Here is a 26570-nt window from a genome sequence, read left to right as displayed (position 1 = left end):
AGCTCCTCTTGACTGGTAAGTTTTTTTTGGCACAGTCCCCATTCCCTTGTCACAGAGGTAGTTAGCTACCTCTGGTCCTACATATCCTTCAGCAATAGGCCAGATCACATATTATCAGAAGTGGCCACAGTGCACACTCGGTACCTTGTCTCTCATCATGGGAACCAAGGAACCAATCAGGAATCTGCAACAGTCTGAACATATGTCACCAGAAGTGGCCCATTCCCTCAGCCCCATCGCCCTTCATATACCTCTTTTACATAAAAGTCTTTTAGATACCTTTGAAGAATGCTATCATGTTTCCCCAAGCTTCTTTCCTATAGGCTAAACATCCCATTTTTTAAGGTGATCTGTATATGACATTATTTTGAAGCCCTTTGTTACCACATTTGCATTCCTCTAGATGCTATCTAGCTTGTCAATGCCTTTCCTAAAACATGGAACACAAAATTGAACAGTTTGGCCTTAAAGAAAGTTAGTCAGACTTTACTGGAAATTATTAACTTGCTACCCTGCTACTATTCACCCCATCATAGACAGCAATGACATTATGTGTTGACAAAATAACATTAGCCTTCAACCTAAGTGTCAAGCAAACTTGCTAATAACATTTAACATGAAGTTATTCTGAGAAAGAAAACAAAACCTATAAACCAAAGAAAATCTACTCCCACTCATTTTTCTCTCTGATCCTGTGGTATTGCCAAACTCCTTTTGGATCCTAAAGGAAATAGTATAAGCTAGACCACTAAACTCATTTAACTCGATGTTATGTATATCATATCTATGTAATGTACAATATAACAAGATTTAGTTTCCCCATAAACAATGTACAGAAGTAATCAACACTGATAAACGTTTTATTTCGTCTGTTTATTTTTCTCACCTAACCACAGTCTCAGCCCTTTTTATTGTTCCTGTATTTTGTTGAAACCCTCTTTAATTAATTTGTTTCAATAGTAGAACCCCCAACAGGTACTGAAAAAAGTTTTGTTAGCTAATGATTTGATGTATGAAAAACACTACAATGTCACTTTTAGATCTCTAGAAATTCTAAGGCTCTTAGATTGATAAGCCCCACTTTCAACAGCAGAATACTTTTGCCCAATTTTGAATTAAGGTTCTTTCCAGGTCTAAATCCCATGATCCTGATTCTACGTAGCCTAAAGGACATAGGTACCGCAACCTTGGACTACAGGTCTATCTAGTCTTTTCCAATGCTTAGATGGCTAGACTTCTACCAGGATGAGGTGCACTGCTACGTATATTGGTGGAATATGACACAGTAATCAGGGTTCATAAATTCTGACCCTGGGTAGCCCCATCCTTACTAATTCCTATTAGGGCAGTATTTCACTGCTACAAGGAATGAAACAAGTTTCTCAGTTAACTTTATACTGTTTGTTAACAGGCATTAAATATAATTTTAGAAGATTTTATTAGAAGGGTTCTACCATTATGGAAAAACTTGAGAACCATTTCTATAGGGTGTACTAGGTCCCACAGGAAGGCTTAGGGAGGAATAACAGGAAAGAAGGGAAAAATCTGTTTGTTAGGAAATTGAGAGTCCAAGAAACTACTTCTTTTATTTTACTCTTTTTAAAAATTAACAAGCATTTATTCTCTCCTAACCTGCCATTTCCTTTCTTTGGGGCAGGGTAGGGGGAGGGGAAAATGGAATATGCATCGTCAAGCAAAACAAGTTCCCACATTGTCCATGTCTAAAAATGTATGTTTCATGCTGCATTTTGAGTTTATTATCACACCCTGGAATAGCAAGCTTTCTTACCATTTCTCGGGAATCATGCTTGGTCGTTGCATTGACTACAGTCTTTCCAAGTTGTCTTTACAATACTGTTATTATATAAATTGTTCTCTTGGTTCTCCTTACTTTACTCTGCATCAGTTCAGAAAAGTCTTCCCAGGTTTCCCCAAAACTGTTCCTCTCATCATCTCTTATGCTAAGTACAATATTCACATGCTATAATGTGTTCAGCCATTCCCTAATTGATGGACACTCCCTTAGTTTCCAATTCTTTGCCATGCCATAGGTTTCCATTTTCTAATTGTAGTGCTTTAACAGAAAAACTGTCAAGGCAATGATTATTGTAACATAATGTGGCAGAAAAAACAATGGATAGAAAATCAAAATCTAGGTTCACATTATTGGTCTGCAAATAAGTTCACGTATGACATTGGGTAAATCAATTTACTTCTCTTTATTTTGTTACCTGCAAAAGGAAGGGGTTGGACCATGTTCAATTCACAAAGCATGTACCTAGAAATTCTCCTTAGTGGCCTGGAATTCTTTGAGGAAGTCATTCCACAAGATACAGGGCATGAAACCAGAGAACAATTCTAACAACTCCAAGTGATACAGCATAAGGGCACCATAGATATATGTGAGATGGGTCTCCACATGCATTTATATTAGAAAACATTTAACTGCTTTTATGGCCCTCTGACTTTTCTCCAAAGTGATTAAAACATTTCAGAAGGTTTCTAGCAAGCAGGGAAAAAGTTTAAAATCATGGTGGGACAGAACCCTCCATATATCCTGACCTGGACTATGCTTTTCAAATTGCACTTTTAGAAAAAGGATTAGGATTCTAGTGCAAAGGTAATGTTAACAAGACTTTCCTAAGCCAGATAGGAAACATCTTGGCTCCTCCACTCTCATCATGCCCTTAGGCCTAGTCCCTTTTCTTCTTGGGATATCAGTTTCTCATTGTTAATAGTTGTGGGGGTAAATAAGATAATCTAGTGAACGTAAGGGCCTCACTGGTGCTAGTAAGGTGTAGGTCATGAGTTCAGTACTCACATGGTTCACACACAAGCCATCTAGCCCTCTCCTAAATGGATGCTGTTGACCTGGCTAGGTGCATGAATGGCTTATCTTAACCTTATATCCCACTGATGATGGAGGGTCATTTGGCAATAATAAAGGGCATGTCTCTTTACTCTAGCGGTTTCTCTGGAAACTCTCTAAAGTGAGTCCTTTGATGCTTCACGAGATATGAGTGGTGCCCAAAGCTCTTCCCACACTTGCTACAGCTGAAGGGTTTCTGCCCTGTGTGAGTGGTTTGGTGGATGATGAGGCCAGACCTCTGGTTGAAGCTCTTGCCACAGTCATTGCACTGGTAAGGCTTCTCACCAGTGTGTGTCCTCTGGTGTATGACAAGGTCTGACCTACGCACATAGCTCTTTGCACAGGCTGTGCACTTGAAGGGCTTTTCCTCCCAATGAGATTTCTGGTGTGTACGGAAATTAGAGCTGTCACTGAAACTCTTGCCACACTCCACACACACATAAGGCTTTTCACCTGTGTGGATGCGCTGGTGACGGATGAAGGCTGAGCTGTCATTAAAGCTCTTACCGCATGTACTACACTTGTAGGGACTGGCACCTGTATGGATGCCCTGGTGTCTGGCCAGACCTGAACTGTCACGGAAGCCCTTGCCACACTCAGGGCACTTGTAGGGCTTCTCTCCAAGGTGGGTCCGCTGATGCAACTCCAAATGGGAGCTGCGGCCAAAGCATTTTCCACACTCCTTACACTTGTAGGGCCTTTCACCTGTGTGGATCCGCTGATGGCGGATGAGGGCAGAACCATCGCTGAAGCACCGACCACAATCCCCGCACTTGTAGGGCTTTTCACCAGTGTGGGTTCTCCGATGGAGACTGAGATGAGTGCTTCGGCCAAAGCATTTTCCACAGTCTAGGCACTTAAAGGGTTTTTCCTCTGTGTCAGGTCTCTCATGGCCAATTAATTTTCCTTGGCCCTTTGCTGGGGTATTGGATTTACCTATTTTTCCTTCCATCGGTGGGGTCTTCAATTGTTCTTCCAATTTAGGCTCCTTGGTCTCACCCACAGCTCTACCCCAGTCACGAAACAGACGCTGGGCCCTGCTAGTGTCAGATTCTGCCAACAGCCCACTGGAAGATTCCTTCATTTCTGGCGCCTCTTGCTTCAAGATACCCTCTGTGCTGTCTCTTTGCTGAAGCCCTAAACCTGGAGAAGTGGGGAAAGAAATCAACTAAGTCACTCTGCTGAAACTGAGTGTAAAGATTATAACTAGGGAAGAAGAAAATGACCAAGGGAAATGTACTCATTTAACTTTCTACGCATGATTGGTTACTTGGAGATTACTTGTTTCAGTAATTTTCAAGACACGGTCTAAAGTCCCCTATATGTTTCTCAGCTATTTCCTTACATGAAGCTGATTTAGAGTGTTGAGAGACCACAGGAGGATCAGTTAGGAAGCTGTTGCAATAATGCAGGCAGCGTGGGTCTGAACTAATGACTATATTGGATAGTTTTTCCTCAGTTCTCATCCAATGCAGCATTGGACAAGGGTGACCCCACCCTCCCTTTCTTGGTTTCCTTTCCTCTCCTGGATTTTCATGACACTGCTCTCATCTAATCTTCTTCCTGTCTGACATCTGATCCTTTTCCATCTCCTTTGTTACCTTATCATCCATATCACACCTCCTAACTCTGGATATTCCCCAAGGTTTGGCCCTAGGTCCTCTTCTCTCCTTCTTCCTTATTCCCAGTAACATCATCAACTTCCATGGATCCAACTAACATCTTTACATATACGATTCCCAGTCCCACATCAGCAATTGCCTATTAGACATTTCCAACTGGATATCCTGGAGACATTTCAAACTCCATCATGTCCAAAATTATCATCACTTCCCCCCAAAACCTTCACCTCTCCCAGACCACTATTTCTGTTGAAAGCACCACTATCATTCTAGTCTCCCAGGATTATAATCACAGCATTACCTTCGACTGTTCATTCTCCCTCATGCCACGTAATCTATTAGTTGCCGTATCTTGCCATTTCTACCTTCTCTCGCATTCAATTCCTTAAACTCTTTAACTTTACAGATGTAGAAACTGAAGAGTTATTTAAATTGACCAAAGTCAGAGAGTAAGCATAAAAGGTAGGATTTGGACCCAGCTGCTCTGATTCCAGAGTCATTTCTTTCCATTGTACAAAGCTGCTAATGGAATACTCCTGTGTTATAAGAAACAACGAATATGATGAATACAGAGATGCGTAGGAAGACTCATACAAACTTAAAAGTTAAGCAAGCAGATCAAAGAAAACACAAACACAATGACTATAACGTAAATGGAAAGAAAAGCAACAGGGCAACTGAAATTGCATATTGTGAACCTTGACTCTGCTTCTATACAGAAGTAAGGAATTATGGGTATGGAACACTACACTTAATGACAGACTTTTTTGAAATCCTGGTTAATTTTGGTGAAATTTCCCCCCGTTTTTTATTTTTTGTTAGAAGGTATGGATGACTCTCTGGAAGGGGAAGAAAATGTTTAGAAATGTAGAGTGTAAAAACAAAAGATACCAGTAATTTTTTAAAAGGAGAGTTTGGTGCTCAGGGCAAGAGGTAAGGAGTAGAGAGGGTTGGACAAGTGGAAAAGAGCAATAGGCACGCTCCCACCCCCTACCCCTGGTCACACATGGCCTAAGTAGTACATAGATACCAACAATAATCAGTTCAGATAAAAAAAAAGCTATCATTTGATTTGAACCTGAATTCTTCTGGCTTCAAGGCAGGATCTCTATCTTACTCTATCATGCTATACCATGTGTGTGTGTGTGTGTGTGTGTGTGTGTGTGTGTACACATACATACTGTATTAGCAAGGCAATAATCAACAATATTGACGATAATTGTCAGTATGCCTATCGCAAAATGTAAGAGATTCTCCATATAGAAGGTAGAAGAAGCAAACCATTTATTCAGACACCAGAGAACCAGATCCCAGAACCAATAAGCCCAATCCATCACAGCAGCAAAGAATTCAATGCACAACATCACAGAGAACCACTCCATCCCATAACCTTCCTGCCCCCTGCTGGAGCCTTCCCACCAACAAACACTTTCACAGGACAGCACATGTCTGCTCTCTCAGCATTTCTTGTGACACATTTCCCTTTTCATCTCCTCCCACCACATGTGACTTAGGTTTCCTGTGAAGCAGGTCACATGGCCTATCAAGGGGTGGGAAAGATCTTCAAATCTAAATTGTCATTACACATACACAGTCTTAGGAAAAGCCATCTACATTCCTTTTATCCACTACCTTTCTTTCTATTCATTTTTTCAAAGCTTTGTAGTGTGGCTTCCATACTCACACTGTCCAAAGTTACTAATGTTCTCTTTAACTGCTAAACCTGATGGCTTTTTTCTTGGTCCTATTTCTCTTGAAGCTTTTGATATTATCGGTCACCTGCTCCTGGATGTGCTCATTCCTCGATTTATGTGACACTACTTCTCTGTGTTCATCATAGTCACTATTCCTTATATAACACGTGAGTATCCTATGAGGTAACTTGATACGGTAGAAAGAAACAGCTTTGGAGTCAGAACAACTGGGTTCAAATCTTTCCCTTTATGCTTACTATCTCTGTGACGTTGCTACTTTCTAGCTCTCTTCCTATTTGTCTGATCAGTTTCTTCTCAATATCCTATTGTTGGATTATTATCCCTCAGAAACCAGGAAAGTCAATCTATGATGCAGTGATTTAATATCCCTCATGGGACTGAGAGACAATGACTGACTGTCCCTTATGACTCTTTTCTGTGCCCTCTTCTCACTTTTGATCTTAGTGATATCAGCTCCCATTGGATCAATTATTTCTTTGATCATAATCCTCAGATCTGTAAATCCAACCCTAAATTTGTTCCTGAGCTCTTGTCGCACATCACCAAATGCCTGTTGTACACCTCCAACTGGATATCCTGTAGGCATCTCAAACTTAACATGTTCCCAAAAAAGAACTCACTGTCTTTCCCCCTAAATCTCTTCTTTCACCAAGGGCAATCATCATCCTTCCAATCATCCTAGTTCCTAACCTTGGTATTATCTTTGACTCTTTCTTATTCATCATATCCAATCAGCTGCTAAGTCTGTAGATTCTAACTCCATAACCATCTCTTACATCTACCACATCTTCCTTCACTCCCTCTCACCTCTTCCCATGTCTTAATTGGATATTCAACCTCCAATTTCAGTTTTTCCTCTTTCTAATCCCTCCTCCACGTAGTTGCCAAAGAAAAACTCCCAAAGCATAAACCTACTTAAAAATCTTTGAGGATGTCTAGGTTAGAAAGACCCTTATATTCTGGATCCAGACCACTTTTCCAGGCTTATTTCATGTTATTACCCTTCATGTACTCTACAGTTTAGCACAATTTACTGTTCCCTGAATTGTACCCCACCCCTTGCCTAGAATGCACAGCATCTAATTTCTGTCAAGGCTTAGAGATGCCATCTCCTATTCCTTAGTAATCTAGTTGATTATCAATTAGTCAACATGAATTTAAGTATGATGTACCAAGCACTGTGCTAAAAACTGGTGATAGGAAGAGAAACAAAAACATTCCCTGCCTTCACAAAACTGATATTTTATTGACATGTAAATAACATATAAAGGTACTTGGAAGATAACTGGTGAGTGGAAGGCATTAGTAGTTTAGGGGACTGGAACTGGCTGCCTGCAGAAAGCACAAAGTCTTAGGCGAAGAAACTCTCTCTCCAGGTAGGTTGGCACTTTCTGTGCAACTTATAGTTAGAAAATTGCCTAGAGCACTATAAAATTAAGCAACTTGCCCAGAGTCACACAGCCAAAACATTTCAGAGGCAGGACTTGAACCCAGATCCTTCTGGCTTCAAGACAGGTTTTCTATCTACTAGAAAAAAACAACATGTAGAGTGTGTGTGCGCGCGCATGTGCACTCATGCATCTGTGTACACACATACACTCACTCTCTCTGTAAACTCTTCAACAGTAGAGACTATTTTGTTTTTGTGTCCCCAGCACCTACCACAGAGGTTTGCCCACAGTAAGTGCTTAATAAATGATGTTGGTCTGATAGATACAAGATGATCACAGGGGTCAGGGACCTCCTCAAAGTAGGGTCCCCAAGTTTCTGTCTCTCTGCTCCCCTGTCCCAACCCACTTCAACAACTAAGGGCTAAGGATGCTTTTTCCTCTTTTTTTGTCCCAGGCACAGACATTCATAGTTACATTTCCAGTTGCTTAAATACAATTGCAAAACTTAAGGTTCAAAAAAGTACCCTCAGCAGCAAGTAAGATGGAGGCCAAGGGGATAATGTCAGCTTTATTATCCTTTGAACACAAGTAGTGACTGTAAGGTTCACTGGTCCACCTAAGTAAGACATAAAGAAGGAAAATGAAAGAAGGAAAGGAAGAGAGAAGAGGAAAGTTTTATAAAGCGATTGCCCCATTCTCCTCCCTTCCAGTTCCCACACACAATTACTCAAGTTTGTGAATCCCACATATTAGCCTAAGTTGAAATTTCGATTTGGAGAAATTCCATTACCATAGTTCTTCTGCAGGACATCTTGGTAGCAGTCCCTCTGGGTGGGGTCCAGTTGTCCACATTCCTCTCCTGATAAGCAGACTGCCATGTCCTCAAAAGTTATTGACTCCTGGAGTAATGTATCTTCTCATTTCTGGTGTTTTGGGCAATTAATTCACCCACATTCAATCATGGGAAATTTGCCACAGCTGAGATCGTTTGTTTGCTTGCTTGCTTCTCTTTGGCTTTAGAATGCATGTCTGTCTATAGCAAGGGCCACTGAAGGCACCAAGTATAGCTATCACTAGTCTCTGAAGCACTTAGGGGCCTATGGTGAAGGTAAACTTATTTTGGAGCTAAAGGTTAGAAAAAGATCCCCCTTCACAAATTTTTACTTAGAGTAACTGCTAGAAGGGTCAAAAACAAAAGGGAAAATACATGTTGAAAAGAAATATATAATTTGTAGCGTAGTAGCCAACTTGAATTGTAACAATAGCTTGAAAAGAATCTAGCCAGAAATATTCTAAAATAGGATGCTCAGTCTGGTGGAGCATTGCCACATCCTTCTAATTTGCCTCTAGGAAGGGAAGGCTATACATACCCCAGTCAATGCTCATCTAGAGTCTACAACAGGGGTGGGTGGGGAAACTGCAGCCTTGAGGCCACATGTGGCTCTCTAGGTGCTCAAGTGCAGCACTTTGAATCCAAACTTCATTATTAAGGGGATTTGTTCTGTGAAGTCTGCATTTAGTCCAAGGGCTGCACCTGAGGACCTAGAGGACCATATGTGGCAGGTTCCCATCCTTGGTCAAAGACCTATCTTACTTCACCTGTTTCAGCATCTCCCTTAGCTTTCCAATGGGTCAGGTAAAATCCCTAGCCATATGGTGCTAATATCTTTCCATCTACCCTTACCAGTGATGGCTATCTACTAATGTTATCAATTCCCTTGAAATCTTCTGCAATGAAAGCCGTTCATTCTCCCAGGACTCAAAGGGACTACTAAAAGTGCCACAGATTCTTTCTCTTTCCAGACTACTGTCCCATTGCACAATCTCCTCTCCTTTGAAACTGATATAATATACTTAGACTCAAGGGTAAATTAGAGGATTTAGCCCAAGGGTGTAGAGGCACACAATATGTATTCAACAAAACTCTGCCAAGATTAATGGGGTTAAAATGACTAGTCCAGCAATAATATGAAAGGTGAATTTTTTTTTAAGAATTTGAAATAATTTAGAAACTATCTCTCTTTTCTATGAACTTAGACACATGACTTCTCTAAAACAATCTCTGCAAACAGCTAACCTGAATGTGTTAGAAAGAAACGAAGTAGGGAGACTATAATTCAGTAGTCAAATGAATTAAAAGTTAAGATCTGTGAATAAGGGCCTTTTGGAAGGTAGATACCAGCATGTTTTTTGGATTAAGTTAAGCAAATACATAGAGAGAAACAAATGTATACAAAGGTCAAGAGGAAAGGCAAAAACATAGAAAAACAAGGACAAAGAATGCTTCTAACTACTGCCAGAAGAAACCAGGAAAGTCAATTTATGATGCAGTGACTGAATGTTGGCTTAGGAAAGCCATGATGTCCTTACCTCACTTGGATACTGAGAAACAAGTGAACAGATGATAATAAATCCTTTTAATAGTAGCTCAAACTTATACAATACTACAAAGTTTACAAAGCACTTTCCTCACAAAAAATTCACACTGCAAATTTTGTTGTCCTCACTTTATAGATAAAGAAACTGAGCCTCTGAGAGTCACTATAAAGTGTCAGGGCCAGGATCTAAAAACAGGTTTTCTAATTGCAAATCCAATATATTTTCTACTAGATGACACAATCTAATACTACCTACTGCTATGTCTCAGTATTGAATTTGTGCACTTCCCTCTATCAAAACAAGGAATAAATGAGATAAATGGGATAAAGGTACTGTAAGTCTCTGTTCACGATGACCAACCTCAAAGGTTTATATATAGTAAGTAGAATAGAAGCTGAGGTACTAAGGTTGGAAGCTACGTTTGCATGGCCATTACTAGTTACTGCTCGTTTTGGCCTATGGGAATCTACTCGCCTGCCTAAACGGCTTCCTAGGGAACATTCATCCAGCCTTGCTAACACAAAATGAGAGAATGTGTTAGTCCGGGTATTGTCCTTATTCTTAGAAATGGACTGCTGCTGCTTAAGCAGTGTGAGAACACTTGCAATAGTTAAATATTATTAAACCTCAATCTGGACCTACTCTATATTCTACAACCCACGTCACTGAAAAAAGTCTCATTTCTTCTCTTTTAAAATTTTATTTAGTAAGCCAATACTAAGAAACAGTCAGAAATGTATAAATGCTGAGGGCCAGTGAGTAGCATGGCGAGTAATGCTAACTGGTTCATTCTATCAGAATTAGGAAAGTTCACTGGTCATCTTGTTGCTCATGGCACTATGGATAAAAGGAATCTACCCATAAAAAATTTGTGGGATAGCTCTTGAGGGTGTTCTTGTTCAATGAGATTGATTTCTAGATACAACGAGGTACCTTCACTTTTACCAGGAAGTGGAAAAGAAGTAAAATTTATGTTAGGACAAATTTTGGCTAATGTCCTCACCGTGGAATCCTTTCACTGAAAATCATCAAAAGGTATCTATCATCTATATGCACTCATGGCTGATAAGCAGTAACTGCTGCCTTGAAAAGCACACTAAATTTATTCAATATATGTCAAACAAGCCAAACCTGGCCTAAAATTTGCTTGGAAAACAGTTATTTGTTTGATGAATTCTTTTACTTGAGAAAAGACAATACTGGAAGCAAAGATATCAATGATGTACCTACAGATGTAGTGTTAAGCTCACGAAACCACTATCTGACAAAGGCTGCAATGTAACATGTGGCAATTATTTTATATCCTTTGATCTTTCCTTGAGTTACAAAGCAAAGACTACACATCAGGATGGCAGAGAAATGTTACAGAAGTAAATCAGACACATGGGCCATTGCATGAAACTAGTTGTGAAATCTAAAGGGAAGCTAACAGTGACATTAACTTCATACCACTGCAAGAGAGTTAAGTCTGTAACTATTATAAGAACCTGCCATCTAGATGCTGAGATTCCAACAGAGAATGACTCAAAGCCACTGCCAAATAGTAGCCTACTTTACAAGAATAAAGTGGTAGATGTTCTTGACCAAATAAATAACAAGGTGTTAGTGAAAGCAGCAAGAGGAAAATGGCCTTTGCATTTTTTAAAAAATTTTTCTAGATATGGGCCTCAATAGGTAGATAATAAATTTAAAAACTGTAAATCAAACATTAGCCATCAAGAATATATCCAAAAGATGAGTGGGGAATTTACCAGAGATTGTCCAAGTGGCAAATAAGAGGTTGCAATAATCATGGTTGAAGACATGTCTGCTCCTTTGGCCAAAATGCACTTCATTTATGACACAACAAAGTGCAGAGCAAGACCACAGATGTGTGCTTCATTTGCAAAAAGAAAAAAAAATTGTTTGCAACAAATGTGTAACAAAAAAGGATGCAAAACTCAATTCCTAAATAAAAAATTACAAGGAAACACATTTGATAATCAATATTTTCTTTCTCCTATCTGTATAAATACACTTTAAATAAAAATAATTACAAACTAATTTTTTCATGAAAAAAATTTCATCCAACTATCTCCATTTTCTTTGCCTTACAAATTAAAAAAAATAAACTATATCAAGCAGCTTGGTATTTTAAAATTACAGCTTTCTAGGGCTAAATTACCTTTCAAAATTATATTTATACCTTTTGTTTTCATACTACAAACATATCCCCATATTCCCCTAACTATACAGCAGCCTCCTTTGTCACAAAGGAAAAACCAACTGACATAGTAACCAGATATATAACTTATCAAATGAGATAATATATGTAAAGCATTATGTCAATTACAATTACTATTATTTATTATGCAACATCCAGCACCCACAGTCCACTGCTTCTCTATTAAAAGGAGGGAGATGTGTTTCAGCATTGTCTTTGGGAACCAATGGTGGCTCTAAGTTCGGATGCCTTTTAGTTTAACAAACTTTCCCAAGGTCACACAGGTATTAAGTAGCACTAAAAATTGAACTATACTCTAACTTCAAAATTAGTGTTCATTCTTTTTTCCTACAAAAGAATTCAAACTTAATATAAAACATCAGCGTAACAAATTAAACTTGCTTCGTTAACAATTTACATTTATTATTTGCATTTATTTACATTTAAATCAAATTCTCTAACTTTTCAGTTACTCCCCCTAGCTTCAATCAGGTTGTTTTGTTTGTCTATATGCCTTTCCTTCGATAATTTTTATTTCATAATGTTCTTTCCAGATTTCTCAGACTTTTCAATAGAAATAATAACTGAGTTTTTTATATAGCAATTTGAAATTTGCAAAGCATTATGCATACAGTATTTCATTTGAGCTTGGGCAGTGTCCAAAGGATAAGGATGTTAAATGGTCTTGAGGTCATGCCATGAGAATCAGCTGAAAAAATTGGACATCCTAGAGAACCTGGCTGGGGTGGGGGTAGGGGGAGGGAGACATGATTGTTGTCTTCAAGAATTTGAAGAACTGTCATGTGGAACATAATAGCTAGCATTTAGTTAGTGCTTTAAGGTTTGCAGAACACTTTACATGCATTATTTCATTTGATCCTTGCGGTAGCCCTAGGAAGTAGGTGATACTGTCATCCTTATTTTATATATGGGGAAACTAAAACTGAGAGAGTAAATGACTTGCCCACCTAATATAGTAACTGTCCAAACTCCAAGTCTAAAACAATAACAACTATGCCAGCTACCTGGCTCTAGAAAAATGGATCAGATATGTTCTTGGCCCTAGACTGAAGAACAAAGAGCAATGGTAGAAGGTACAAAGAAGCAAATTTAGGCTTGATAGAAAGATAGTATAATAATTTTAAAAGATAATAATAATGTAATAAATTCATTCAAGATGGAGAGGCAGTCTGGCATAATTGATAGAATGAAGACTTGGATCCAAAAACACTCAAGTTCATATCCCGCCTGAGTCACTGTATTGTCCATAGACAATGAGCCTCAGTTTGTGAAGATCATAGAATCTCAAGAGTTGTTAAGTACCTTAGACATATCAAGTCTAACCTATACCTGAGAAAGGATCCCTTCTGATGTGATTGTTGAGTCTTTTTCAGTTGTGCCCATCTCTTTGTGACCCCATCTGGGTCACATCTTCTTGGCAAAGATACTGGAATGAAATTGACTTCCAGCGGCCAAGATGGCGAAGTAAGCAGTAAATCTCTCTCACTCTCCCTTACTGACCTCCAAAAAACCCAAAAAATACCGCCCCAGGAAAAATCCTGGAATAGAGGAAACAGCAGAAAGACAGAGAAGCAGTCTCTTTAGCATGGGAAACTTAAGAGGATGGCCAAGAAAGGTCCATTTCACTTAGGTAAAAAGGGGAACCCAGTCCAGGATAGGAGGTGTCCCAGAAAGCCAACAGCAAGCCCCACCTCAGCAAACCAGTGGGAGGATCCTAAGCCCCACAGTGGTGGAGGAGGCACACACCAACACCAGGACCCTCCACGTGCCTTAGCATAGCCAGAGGAACCAGCAGACTCCAGCTCGGAGAACCACTACTTATGCCAGCACAGTCCCAAGCAGACAGATGTACCCCAGTAGCCAATCTCCCTGTGCTTCAGTGCAGGTGGGCAGCATCTTCCAGCAGCCAAAACTCCCCATGCTTCACCATGGCTCTGGGTGGGCAGACATCCTCCTGCAGCCGAACCCCACCCTTGCTTCAGCACAAACTGGCAGGTGTCTTCCAGGAGCTGAGTCACCCAGCTGGTACCTCAGCACAGCTCTCTAGGTGGCAAGCCTCCTTCAGGGGCTGAACCTCCATGTGCTGAAGTACAGCCCCAGGGAAACGAAGAAAAATCCTACCTGGCCTCAGCAAACAACAGACACCACCACTAGGACGCCAGCTCAGCATCAGGTAAGCTGTCAGTCCCCTACAGCCTCCAGCTGCCAGAACCTGAGGGCCCCAGCACACAAAGCCCCTGGACCCCCAGCACAAGAAGCTTGGGATAGTGCCCCCTGTGCTCTAGCAGAAAAGCTTAACTTTAAAAGCCAGGAAATAGGCAAACAAAATGAGCAAAAAGCAGAAAAGAACACTGACCATAGAGAATTATTATGGGGACAGGGAAGATCAAAACATTTGATCATATCAACAACAAAACTAACAGAAATCATATGATTACCTCAATAGATTCAGAAAAAGCTTTTGACAAACTACAACACCCATTCCTATTAAAAACACTAGAGAGCATAGGAATAAATGGAGTTTTCCTTAACATGATACGTAGCCTCTATTTAAACCATCAGCAAGCATTATATGTAATGGGGATAAGCTAGATGCATTACCAATAAAACCAGGAGTGAAACAAGAACACCCATTATCACCACTATTATTCAATATTATACTAGAAATATTAGCTTTAGCAATAAGAGAAAGAAAAAGATACCGAAGAAATCAGAATAGGTAATGAAGAAACAAAATATCACTCTTTGCAGATGATATGATGGTATACTTAGAGATTCTGAGAAAATCAACTTAAAAACTACTTGAAATAGTTAACAACTTTATCAAAATTGCAAGATATAAAATAAACCCACATAAATCACTGGCATTTCTATATATTGCTAACAAAGCCCAAGAGCAAGAGATAGAGAAATTCCACTTACAGTAACTGTAGACAATATAAAATATTTGGGAATCTACTTGCCAAGACATACCCAGGAACTATATGAACACAACTACAAAACACTTTTCACACAAATAAAGATAGATTTAAATAATTGGAAAAACATCAGTTGCTCATGTTTAGGCCAAGTTAATATAACAAAAATGACAATTCTATCTAAATTAAATTACTTATTTAGTGCCATACCAATCAAACTACCAAAAAATTATTTTATAGAACTAGAAAAAAATCATAAAAAATTCATCTGGAAGAACAAAAGGTTCAGAATATCAAGGAAATTAATGAAAAAAAATGCAAAAGAAGGTGGCCTGGCTGTACCCGATCTAAGATTGTATTTTAAAGCAGCAATCATCAGAACTATTTGGTACTGGCTAAGAGATAGAGTGGAATAGTTTAGGTTCACAATACACGGTAGTCAATGACTATAGAAATCTATTGTTTGATAAATCCAAAGACTCCAGCTTCTGGGATAAGAGTTCACTATTTAAAAAAAAACCAAACTGCTGGGAAAACTGGAAAATAGTATAGCAGAAACTAGGCATAGACCATCTTACACCCTATACCAAAATAAAGTCAAAAAGGGTACACAATTTAGACATAAAGGATGATACTATAAACAAATTAGGAGAGAAAGGAAGAGTTTACCTGTCAGATCTATGGAGAAAGGAAGAATTTATGACCAAACAAGAGATAGAGAACACTATAAAATGCAAAATGGATAATTCTGATTAAACAGTTTTTGCATAAACAAAGCCAATTCTTGACCCAGCAATATTACTTCTAGGGCTGTATCCCAAAGAGCTCATACAAATGGGAAAACGACCCATGTGTACAAAAATATGTACAAGCAGCTCTTTTTGTGGTGGCCAAGAACTGGAAATCAAGGGGATGCCCATCAATTGGTGAATGGCTGAGCAAGTTGTGGTATATGAATGTAATGGAATACTACTGTGCTATAAGAAATGATGAGCAGGCAGACTTTGGGAAAACCTGGAAAGACTTATATGAATTGATACTGAGTGAAGTGAGCAGAACCAGGAGAACACTGAACACAGTAACAGCCACAGTGTACAAGGGCTGATTTTGATAGACATAGCCCTTCTCAGCAGTGCAAGAACCTAAAACTTTTCCAAAGGATTCATGATGGAAAATGCCATCCACACTCAGAGAAAGAACTATGGAGTTGGAATGCAGAATGAAGCAGGTTCTTTCCTTTTGTTTTGTATTGTTTTGTTTTCTTTCTCATGGTTTCTCCCATTTGTTATGAATCTTCTATGCAACATGACTAATGTGAAAATGTGTTTAATAGGACTGTATGTGTAGAGCTCATATCAGATTACATGCTGTCTGGGGGAGCGGGAAGGGAGAGGGAGAAAATTTAAAACTTAAGGAAGTGAATGTTGAAAACTGAAAATAAATTAAATATTTAAAAACAAACAAACAAACAAAAAAGCCAATTCAACCAAGATAAGGGAAGCAGAAAGCTGGGAAACAATTTTTATAGCCAGGGTCTCTGATAAAGGCCTCATTTCCAAAATATATAGAGAACTGAACCAAATTTATAAGAATACAAGTCATTCCCCAATTGATAAATGGTCAAAGGATATGAATAGGCAGTTTTCGGAGAAGAAATTAAAGCCATCTAAAGTCACAAGAAAAAATGCTCTAAATCACTATTGATTAGAGAAATGCAAATTAAAACAACTCTGAGGTACTACATCACACCTATCAGATTGGCTAACATGATGAAACAGGAAAATGATAAATGTTGGTGAAGATGTGGGAAAATTGGGACACTAATGCATTGTCTGTGGAATTGTGTACTGATCTAATCATTCTGGAAAGCAATTTGGAATTATGCCCAAAGGGCTATAAAACTGTGCATACCCTTTGATCCAGCAATACCACTAGGTCTGTATCCCAAAGAGATCATAAAAATGGGAAAAGGATCCACCTGTACAAAAATATTTATAGCAGCTCTTTGTGTGTTAGCCAAGAATTGGAAACTGAGAGGATGCCCATGAATTGGGGAATGGATGAACAAGACGTGGTATATGAATCTAATGGAATACTATTTTCCATAAGAAATGATGAGCAGGTGGACTTCAGAAAAACCTGGAAAGACCTGCATGAACCAATGCTGAGTGAAGTGAGCAGAACCAGAACAAAAACCAGAACCAGAACACAGCAACAGTAACATTGTATGATAACCAACATTGATAGACTTGGCTTTTCTCAGTAAGACAATTCCAAAAGACTCATGATGGAAAATGCTATCCACATCCAGAGAAAGAACTATGGAGTCTGAATGCAGATTGAATCACACTAATTTCTCTTTTTTTTGTTTGTTTCTTCTTTCTTCTGGTTTTTCCCTTTGGTTTTAATTCTTCTTTACATGACTAATGTGGAAATATGTTTAATATGATTGATTATACATGTATGCCTACATCAGATTGCATGCTGTCTTAGGGAGGGGAAGAAAATTTAAAACTCAAAATCTTATAAAACTGAATGTTGAAAACTAAAAATAAATAATTTTTTAATAAAAAGATACTGAAATGGTTTGCCTTTTCTTTCTACAGCTCATTTTTACAGATGAGGAAACATGATTAAGTAATTTGCCCAGGGTCATACAGCTACGTGTTCAAGGCCAGATTTGAATTGAAGAATTTCAGTGTTCTTGGAGGCTGGAACTCTATCCACTGTGCCACCTAGAAACCCTACAAGCATACCTGAGAAGTGGTCATCAACTCTTTGTTCAATTAAAGGAGAAACCACTTCTTCCTGAGCTAAACTCAGGCCTCCCCCACTCAAATCAAAGTCAACTGCAAATCATGTCATCATTTCCCTGATGTCATGATCCTCTCTGAGATCGAAGGACACACAATTCCATATTAGGATATCTTTCATCATTAGGAAGTTTTTCTATACAAAATCTGAAGGTTGGATTAGAAAATCTCTAAGGTCCCTTCCAGTCCTAAATCCTATTTAACACAGACTAATACCATGTTAGCACTGGCCAAGCCCAGATACTTGGAAGTCCACAGGTCTTTATCTGTCCACAAGCATAATATAAGAAACCGCTAAATGCTCCACTAAAGTCTAGGTAAACTATGTAAGTTTCGATTGGAATGACTTGTTTTTGTTTAGACCATGCTGGCTTTTTTATAATCCTTTGTTTTTCTAGATTTTTCACTACTCATCCTTCCTAATAATACATTCTATAATTTTGCCAGAAATTTAAGTTCATTGGTCTACAATTTGTAAAATCCATTCTTTTCTTTTAAAAATTACAGACATTTACCTTTGTCTAATTCTATAAAACATCTTCTAGTCTCCAGGTTTTTTTCTGTTTACTGACAATGTCTCAGTAATCAAATCTGCCAGTTTTTTCAGGAGTCAAGAATATTGTTCATCCAGGCCAAATGACCTGAACTTATCAAGGGCATCTTGGGAACCACTTATATATCTTACTTATTTGGGGTATCAATTTCTTTTTTTAAAAAATTATTTATTATTTAGTATTTTTAGTTTTCAACATTGATTTCCGCAAGATTTTGAGTTACAAATTTCCTCCCCATTTCTACCCTCCCCCCCACTCCAAGAAGGTGTATATTCTGATTGCTCCTTTCCCCAGTCTGCCCTACCTTCTGTCACCCCATTCCCCCCAACCCTTATCCTTTTCCCCCTTACTTTCTTGTAGGGCAACATAGATTTCTATACCCCACTGACTGTACATCTTATTTCCCAGTTGCATGTAAAAAAAACAACTTTTTTTTTTGGAGCATTTGTTTTAAGAACTTTTGAGTTCCAAATTCTCTTCCTTCTTCCCTCCCCACACACCCTCCTTGAGAATGCAAGCAATTCAACATAGGCCATACATGCATCATTATGCATTGACCCTGTCCCTTTTCAAAAGTGTTTGCTTTTGATTACCTCCTCCCCTGATCTGCCCTCCCTTCTATCATCCCCCCTCTCTCATCCCCTTCCCCCCTACTTTCCTGTGAGGTAAGATATCCAATTGAGTGCGTATGTTATTCCCTCCTTAAGACAAATCTGATGAGAGCAAGATTCACTCATTCCCCCTCACCTGCCCCCTCTTCCCTTCCAGTAGAACTACTTTTTCTTGCTACTTTTATGTGAGACAATTTACCCCACTCTATCTCTCCCTTTCTCCCTCTCTCAATATATTCCTCTCTCAATCCTTGTGGTATCAATTTTTTATCAGCCATAATCGCTCTGTTCATTTTCATCTGAAGATTATTCTCCTTGTCAAAGAAAAGAGAAGCAAAATAAAAATTAAACAGTTCTTCCCTCAATTGTCAGTTAACGTTGCCTGAGTCACCCTCAGTAGAGGTTCCATCCCATCTTTGAGCCTTCTACAATATGGCTAAAAAAAAAAATACCCTTTTGTTGTCATTAAGTTTTCCCTGACAGCTTCAGCTTATTCTCAGTTTTAGCCCTCCTGATGTTATTCCTATAGGACTATGCCATGTTTTACAGTTAACCAATCTACCAGTCAATAAGAATTGAAGCATTTAGCATTGTGCTAAGTGTAAGGAATAGAATGAAAATGATAAATAGTCTCTGCTCTTACTTAAAGTGCTTGCATTCTAATAAGGAAGAAAATATATCCGTTAAGAACAGATGTTCTTCTATACAACATGACTAATGTGAAAATGTTTGATAGGAATGTATGTGTAGAGCCTATATAGGATGGCATGCCATCTTGGGGAAGGGGAGAGAAGAAAGGGGGAGAAAATTTAAAACTCATAGAAATGAACGTTGAAAACCAAAAATAAATAAATTTATTTTAAAAAAAGAGAATAAATGGAAGGTAACCTTAAAAGTGAAAGTAATTGGAAATTTGGAATCCCCAATAGTCTAACTTCCTTATGGGCCCCACTAAACAGCAGCTATGTCCTGACTTATCATACAATCTGGCTTTAACCACATCACAAGCCCCTAAACATAACTGTAAGCCACACTGAACAGCATGCCCACTGCCCCTAGTTAGCCACTGCCCCCAGATCCAATTCACATATTTGAACAGGTGTGTTCTTGTATTCAACCATAATCACATCATCCACTTAGCCCAAGACAGGACCATAATACCTATCTATCTTGACCAGGCAGGACCACAATAGCTAGCCAATCAGAAAGCAGCACGACCAAGATGTTTGACCACCCCTCCTCTATTACCTGATCCCTTAACAAACCCTTCCTGCCTTTTTAATATTAATCATATTCTTATGTTCTATGTAAATTATGATTGTGTAATCACCACCATATAAAATTGTCTTTCTTGCCTTACTAAAATCACTGGTTTCTCTAAGGAACTCAGCCACTCACCAGATTGTGAAACCTCAAAACCACAATAAATCTCTCTAACTGGCTTGGAGTCGGCCTGAGTCTCTGAAATTCTTTGTGAGGTCCCACTGCATCACAACCTGACCCTCATCAGTAAACAGCTGAAATCTCAAACGGCAAAGTTTCTATGTGGTCCAAGAGATAATGACAATAACAATAGACAACCTTCATGTGGCACTAATTATGTGCCAGACACTGTGCTAAGGGCTCTACAATTATCCTTTGAGAAGTGGGTGCTATTATGTCCCCTATTTTACAGATACAGAAACTGAGGCAAACAGGGTTAAGTGACTTGCCCAGGGTCACACAGTTAGTAAGTGTCTGAGGTCAGATTGGGAGTCTTCCTGACAGCAGGCCTGGTGCTCTCATTTTGTCCTCACAACTCTAGGAGGTAGATGCTATCATCATTCCCATTTATAGACGAGAAAACTGAGGCAGAGGTTGATTTGCCCAGGGTCACACAGCTAGTATCTGAAGCAAGAGCTGAACTCAGGTCTTCTTGACCCTATGCCCAGCACTCCACCTACTATTCTACTTAATTGCCTCATGAGATGATAGGGCACTAGATGATCAGATCAGACTTGCACTTTAAATCAGTTCGGCAGTGATATGGAAGATGAACTTAAATAGCAAGAAACTGCCAATGAAGAGAGTACTGAAATAGTCCGGGTGAGAGGTGATGAAAACCTAAACTAGGATGGTGGGAGTATGAGTGGTGAAGATGGGACAGATGTAGGACAGACGCAAGATCTGGTGCAGAGGTAGAAACAAGATTTGGCAATTGATTGGAAATGTGGGGTGAAAGGGAGGAAGATGGAACCAAAATTGTGAACCTAGGTGAAGTAGAAGGCTAGAGGTGCCTTTGATAGTAAGAGGAAATATTCGATTTCTCTTACCTGCTTACTTCCACCTTCTATATCTTTTAAACAGCTAACCTGTTAGACAATTTCTCTGTCAATTTCACATTTGTCTCTTTCAGCCACTCCTTTTTATCACCACTGTAATCATTTTTCTTGGTGTCTTCAGAACTTCATTCTAGAGAACTTTCCCTTCCTCTCAGTAGAGGAGAGACATCAGAAAGCTCCTCCCAAGGATGGGGCCCAGGGCAGACCTCATCACTTCCCACCTGGCTGCTACCTGCGCTTCAACACTGTCTCCAGAAACGCATCTTTCACTAAATACCTCTCTTGGGCAAAACTGTATCTTATTTTGTGTGATTCAGTTTCCAGATGCCTAGATCACTGACCCTCAACACATCTGCGACGCAGAAGGTTTAAACTAGTAGATCATTAATGTCATTATCTCCCCCATCAAGCCCCGCCCAACTGTTTCTCTCCTCCCCCTCCTTGGTCCTTCATTTCTAGTATTTAGATAGCTTCTTTCCCTTAGGGTCCCAAAGCATCCAGCCTCTAGCTCTTCTTTCAGCTTCCTCATTTCTCAGATGTCCTGAGTGAAAACCTGACTGTCTCCCATATGCCCTCAAATCTCGGGAGCTTTCCACTTTTCCGTGGGTCTTCCTCTAAGCCCAGACCCAGGTAACTTCCAGGTTTCAGGCACTCATCTCTCCAGCGCCCACCTCCCGGAACCCGGCGGGCCTGGGTTCCTTCATTCATTCTCGGCCTGCGTTCAAGCAGCTGCTCCTCCCAAAGCTCCAAACTGTCATCCTCACCCGGCCTCCGCAGACTCCCGGCATCCCGCCTTCGCAAGCCCCAGGTCCCCCACCCAGAGCCCACATCCCTCAGCCTATCAACGGCTATAGCCCCGGCCAGCAGCTCCGGGCCTTGCCCTCCCCTACGGGGAAGCTGTCAGCTCCCATCTTCCTCCGAGCTCCAGCTTCGGTTCCGGCCCGGCTCGGCTCCTTTCCGGGGCTCGGCCCGGCCCCTCCCCAGGGTGTCGGCGTTCCCACCGCCCGGGCTCAGACTCACAGGCCGGGGCCGCCCCGGGGCTGACTCTCCTCGTCTCAGCGCCTAGCGGCGGGACCTTGCGGCCTCTCTCTGGGAGCCAGAGGCTCAGGGCGCACCAAGGACAGCGAGCGCCACGGCCCAGAACAATGGACCGGAAGTGTACGGGCCTGAGAGGCGGGACCGCGAGCGCCGCCGCCGCCGCCGCCGCGCACTTCCGGGTTCCCTCCAGGGCCGCGCAAGCGTGGGCGCCGCGCAAGCGTGGGCACCCCGCTGGATTTGCGTCCTCTCGCGATATAACTTAATGTCGAGGAAAGAGGAGTTGCTTGGGATGTCTTCAAGGCTCCTGCTGGTAGCTGTAGAGCTGAGCTAGAACATGTGCGGTCCATTTTTCGGGCCTCAAGGGCGTCTGAGCTGTTTCAGCTCAGCACCACTAATTTATACTTTGTACATACACATGCACTCACGCATCAGCTTTATGTAGGTTTCTCCTTTCTGGGAGTGCCTTTCGTCTATAACCAAACGAGACCGAAAAAGAGGAGGCCCAATAAGACCCAGTCTATTTCACTGGACCCAGGCACTAGAGGAATCACTCTGCTCTGAGAAATTGCACAAATAAAACAATGGTCCTCTTATATAGCTTTGTGTTTGCAGCGAGTCATCCTAGCCCCCAACTGTCCCCTATCAACTGATGAGGGCACGGTCTCTGGGAGCCACCTTGAACTGTCCTTGAATCTTCCAACTAGATCTGGCCTTCCCCAGAGACTATAGCTTCACATTATCATTAGGCCCAAATCTCTACCTAAACCTTGCCCTCTATTGTTACTATAGACATGCATGCCTTCAGTTACTTGCCAACCTTGATACTATCTATATCCATGCCTTCAGCTACTTCCCATCCTTAATCCCATTCTCTTGATTCCTGGACTCTGACCTCTTCTGGTCCTCTTTAGACTCCTCAGGACCATCCCTAAAGCCCTTCTCTAGTCACCCCAGACCACCCCCTCAATCGCTCCTACAGTCTTTGTGCATATAATCTCCATCTTGCCTCCATGAAGGGGTTCAGATTCAATCTAGCTCAGTAGGTTGAATCTGGCCCCCTTGTGAAAACAGGCATCACAAAGGGTGGGCTTTCTTAAGACAACCCATTATGGTGAATCCCTAATAAACTTTCTTTTTTCCCTTGGCTGAGAAGGCTTGAGTCGAATTCTTTCGGCAGGACTCGGCGTGTTGGTATTTTGGGGTCACGAGCACCCCTAGAAACCTATGGCTCCCCTACCTATCATCATTTTTACTTGAACCTCTTCAGCAACTTCATTCTCAATGATTCCCCTAGATTAGCAGCATCAGTTGTTCACAACTGCTTACTAGGTTAATATTTAAACAAAAAAAAAAGGTAAACAAATTTGGAGGAGGAGGAAGAGGAGGAGGAGGATACAGTGGTACTTATCTTGAGCTTTTGTAGATGCTGCCTGCCTTGCCTCATTATGGAAGCACTAGACAGCGGGTCAAGACAGGGTAACTTCCATTGTCTTAGGCACCCACCAAGTGTGAAAGGCCCTGCCTTTACTTGGGTTGGGGAAGCAGGGGCCAAGCACTTTAAGATTTCTAAAGTACTTTATATGTGTTATCTCATTTGATCCTGTGATGAAAATAATATCTACCAGTATTTTCCTACAACATGGGTTAGGTCCTTGCCTCCTTTACTCCTGTGTTAGGGATTAGTTTTCCCCAAAAGGAGACAAGGTGGTCCTTGCTTCCTTCATGCAGCTTCCTGGTCATCCAAGGGCATAAAAAGTCTCATCTAAGTGGGGTCAGGTACTTGGTGGATGCCTGCAACTTGGGAGTCTCAATAACCTCTATATGAGTTTAGCAAAACCAGGATTTGCCAAGACATTTATCTTAGCCCCTCAAGTCAAGAGATGTTGATCCCATCACTGTAGCTCTGACCTGTAGCTCTCCCCTAGTAACTGTTCTCTTTGACTTTTGCTCTCCACATATCTCACTCTGCTGCTTGTTAGAACTGTTTCCCTGCGGTCAATCTCTACGTATATGACTCAACAATCTCTATATCCACTCTAGTCTTTTTCCTGAGCTCCACTCTCAACATCAGTGGAGGCCTATTGGACATTCTGGATGGTTTGCAGGCACTTAAAATACAATATGTTCAAAAGAATTTATTATCTCCCCAAACCTATTCCTTTTCAAAATGTCCCTATTTTTGTCAAGGGTACCACTACCCTTCTATTCATCTAGATTAACAACCTTGGTGTTAAACTTGACTCTTCATTCTTCTTCACCACCATATCCAATCAGTTGCCAAGTCTTGTTGGTTCTACCTCAACAATATCTCTTGTATCCATTTCCTTCTCTCCACTCATATGGCTACCTCCGTAGTACAGGCTTTTTATCATTTCTAACCTGGACTATTATAAGTCTTCCAATTGGTTTTCTGTCTCAAGTTTCTTCTCTAGTCCATCCTACAAAGAGAAGATCAAGTGATTTTCCTTAAGTTCAAGTCTAACCATGTTCACTTCTCTACTCAAAAAAATAATCCAATGGCTTCTTATTGCCTCTAGGATCAAATATAAACTCCTCTGTTTGTCATTTAAAGCCCTCCACAACTTGGTCACAATGTTTCTAACATTTAAAAACCCCATATTTCTAAGACTTATTATATATTAGTACTATACTCTATGGTCTAGCCCAGGGGCGGGGAACCTGTGGCCTTGAGGGCACATGTGGCCCTTTAGCTCCTCAAGTGCAGCCTTTTGACTGAATCCAAACTTTACGGAACAAATCCAGGATTTTTGCTTGTGAGGCCACAGGATCCCCACCCTTGGCTAGCCAAACTAAGCTTCATTCTGCTTCTTAAACCTAACATTCCATCTTTTACTGCTAAGCCTTTGCACTGTCTGTCTCCCATGTCTAAAATGTACCCTTTTGGTGTCTCTGACTCTTGGAATTTCTCATTTCCTTCCAAATTCTGCTTACCACCTTCTACATCAGAGGTGTCAAACACAGAGCCTGTGGGCCTCATGTTGCTGGAACAACATTAAAATGTAACAAGTAAATATTTAACAAAATAAATAAAGTAGAATAGAATGAAATATAAATAACATTACATTTTAAAACTAAGTCAACATGCAGCCCACAGCAGTCCTGTACAGATTAGTGGTCCCTTTTCTATTTGATTTTCACTCAAGTCTTCTTCATACATAGATGTTCTACATAGGTGTTCCTCTTAAACTCCTTCCCCCAGTTACTAGAGCCTTCCCCTTTCAAAAAATGTTACCTTATCCTTACCTTCCATAAAATTTGTACATGCCTATTTATGAATGTATTGTTTCCCTATTATGTCAGCTTCTTAAAAGTCAAGACTTGTTGTGTTTGTCCTTTGTTTTTGAACAGCACCATGACATCAGGGAAATGATGACATGACTTGCTGTTGACTTTGATTTGAGTGAGGGAGGGCTATGCAAGGTCAGCAGCCTCACTTTCTTCTCCAGAGCCATCTAGATCCAGTGACCTGATATTCATCAGAATGACTGGAGATGACCCAGGATGCAATGGGAGACACTGGCCCTTTTAGTTACAGTATTATATTACACTTAGTATTAGAGTATTACATTACACTTATACTTAGAGTGTCCCATTAATGGCTGTATTTTGGGCCCTCCTGGCTTAGAGTGAATGTCAATGGTGACTGTTTCTCTTTGGAACAGCAACCCTGAAGATCTTCCCCTCCCAGCTTGACTTTATTTTTTTTTTCCTAATCAAGGAGGTCATCCTTTGACTCACTTCTTAAAGGTCACGACTATCCCATTTTTGTCTTTGTATTCCAGGTACCTGGCACAGAGTAGGTTTGCTTATTGATTCATCCCTGTGAGACTATTTGGAAGGAGAAGAGAAAAGGGTCCCTGGGTACATTTTGGTGTAAGGCGTTGTATCGGTAATTAAGGTGGAACTTTTTTTACTGTTTTCTCTTTTAGGATGCTAAAGTAATCAAGTGCCTTTGATTGAGTCTTACTAGGTGCAAAGCCCCACACCCTTTTTGCTAACTAGGCCCTGAAGCCCCAGGTCCACACCCTTTTGCTGATTAGGTTTAAAGTCTTCAGGCCCTCAGAAGGGTATATAAACTGAGAGGTTAGCATTTT

At 40.4% G+C, this 26570-nt stretch overlaps 1 protein-coding gene across 1 annotated transcript; it reads right to left on the bottom strand.

Annotated features, from left to right (window-relative positions):
- Positions 1–1067: 1067 nt before the first annotated feature.
- Positions 1068–25453, bottom strand: LOC118857926 (zinc finger protein 660-like). Its single transcript, XM_036768388.1, has 4 exons — positions 25408–25453; positions 22869–22925; positions 22438–22713; positions 1068–4012 (listed from the first exon to the last, which is right to left on the bottom strand). The coding sequence occupies exons 1-4, from the start codon at positions 25451–25453 to the stop codon at positions 2958–2960; spliced, it is 1434 nt and encodes a 477-aa protein (XP_036624283.1). The 3' UTR covers positions 1068–2957.
- Positions 25454–26570: the final 1117 nt, after the last annotated feature.

This window comes from Trichosurus vulpecula, chromosome 7 (genome assembly GCF_011100635.1).
Source record: "Trichosurus vulpecula isolate mTriVul1 chromosome 7, mTriVul1.pri, whole genome shotgun sequence".
Classification (NCBI taxonomy): Eukaryota; Metazoa; Chordata; class Mammalia; order Diprotodontia; family Phalangeridae; genus Trichosurus; species Trichosurus vulpecula.
Note: the sequence above shows the minus strand (reverse complement) of the source record. Positions and strands in the feature narration are given on the sequence as shown.

Excerpts from the sequence above, each read along its gene's own strand:
- LOC118857926 (XM_036768388.1), bottom strand. The coding sequence starts at position 25,453 with ATGAGGCCCACAGGCTCTGTGTTTGACACCTCTGATGTAGAAGGTG. Across the intron at positions 22,926-25,407 it reads CACCTCTGATGTAGAAGGTG|ACGAAAGGCACTCCCAGAAA; the intron begins GTAAGCAGAATT and ends GTTTGGTTATAG. Across the intron at positions 4,013-22,437 it reads CCCCGGGGCGGCCCCGGCCT|GTTTAGGGCTTCAGCAAAGA; the intron begins GTGAGTCTGAGC and ends CCACTTCTCCAG.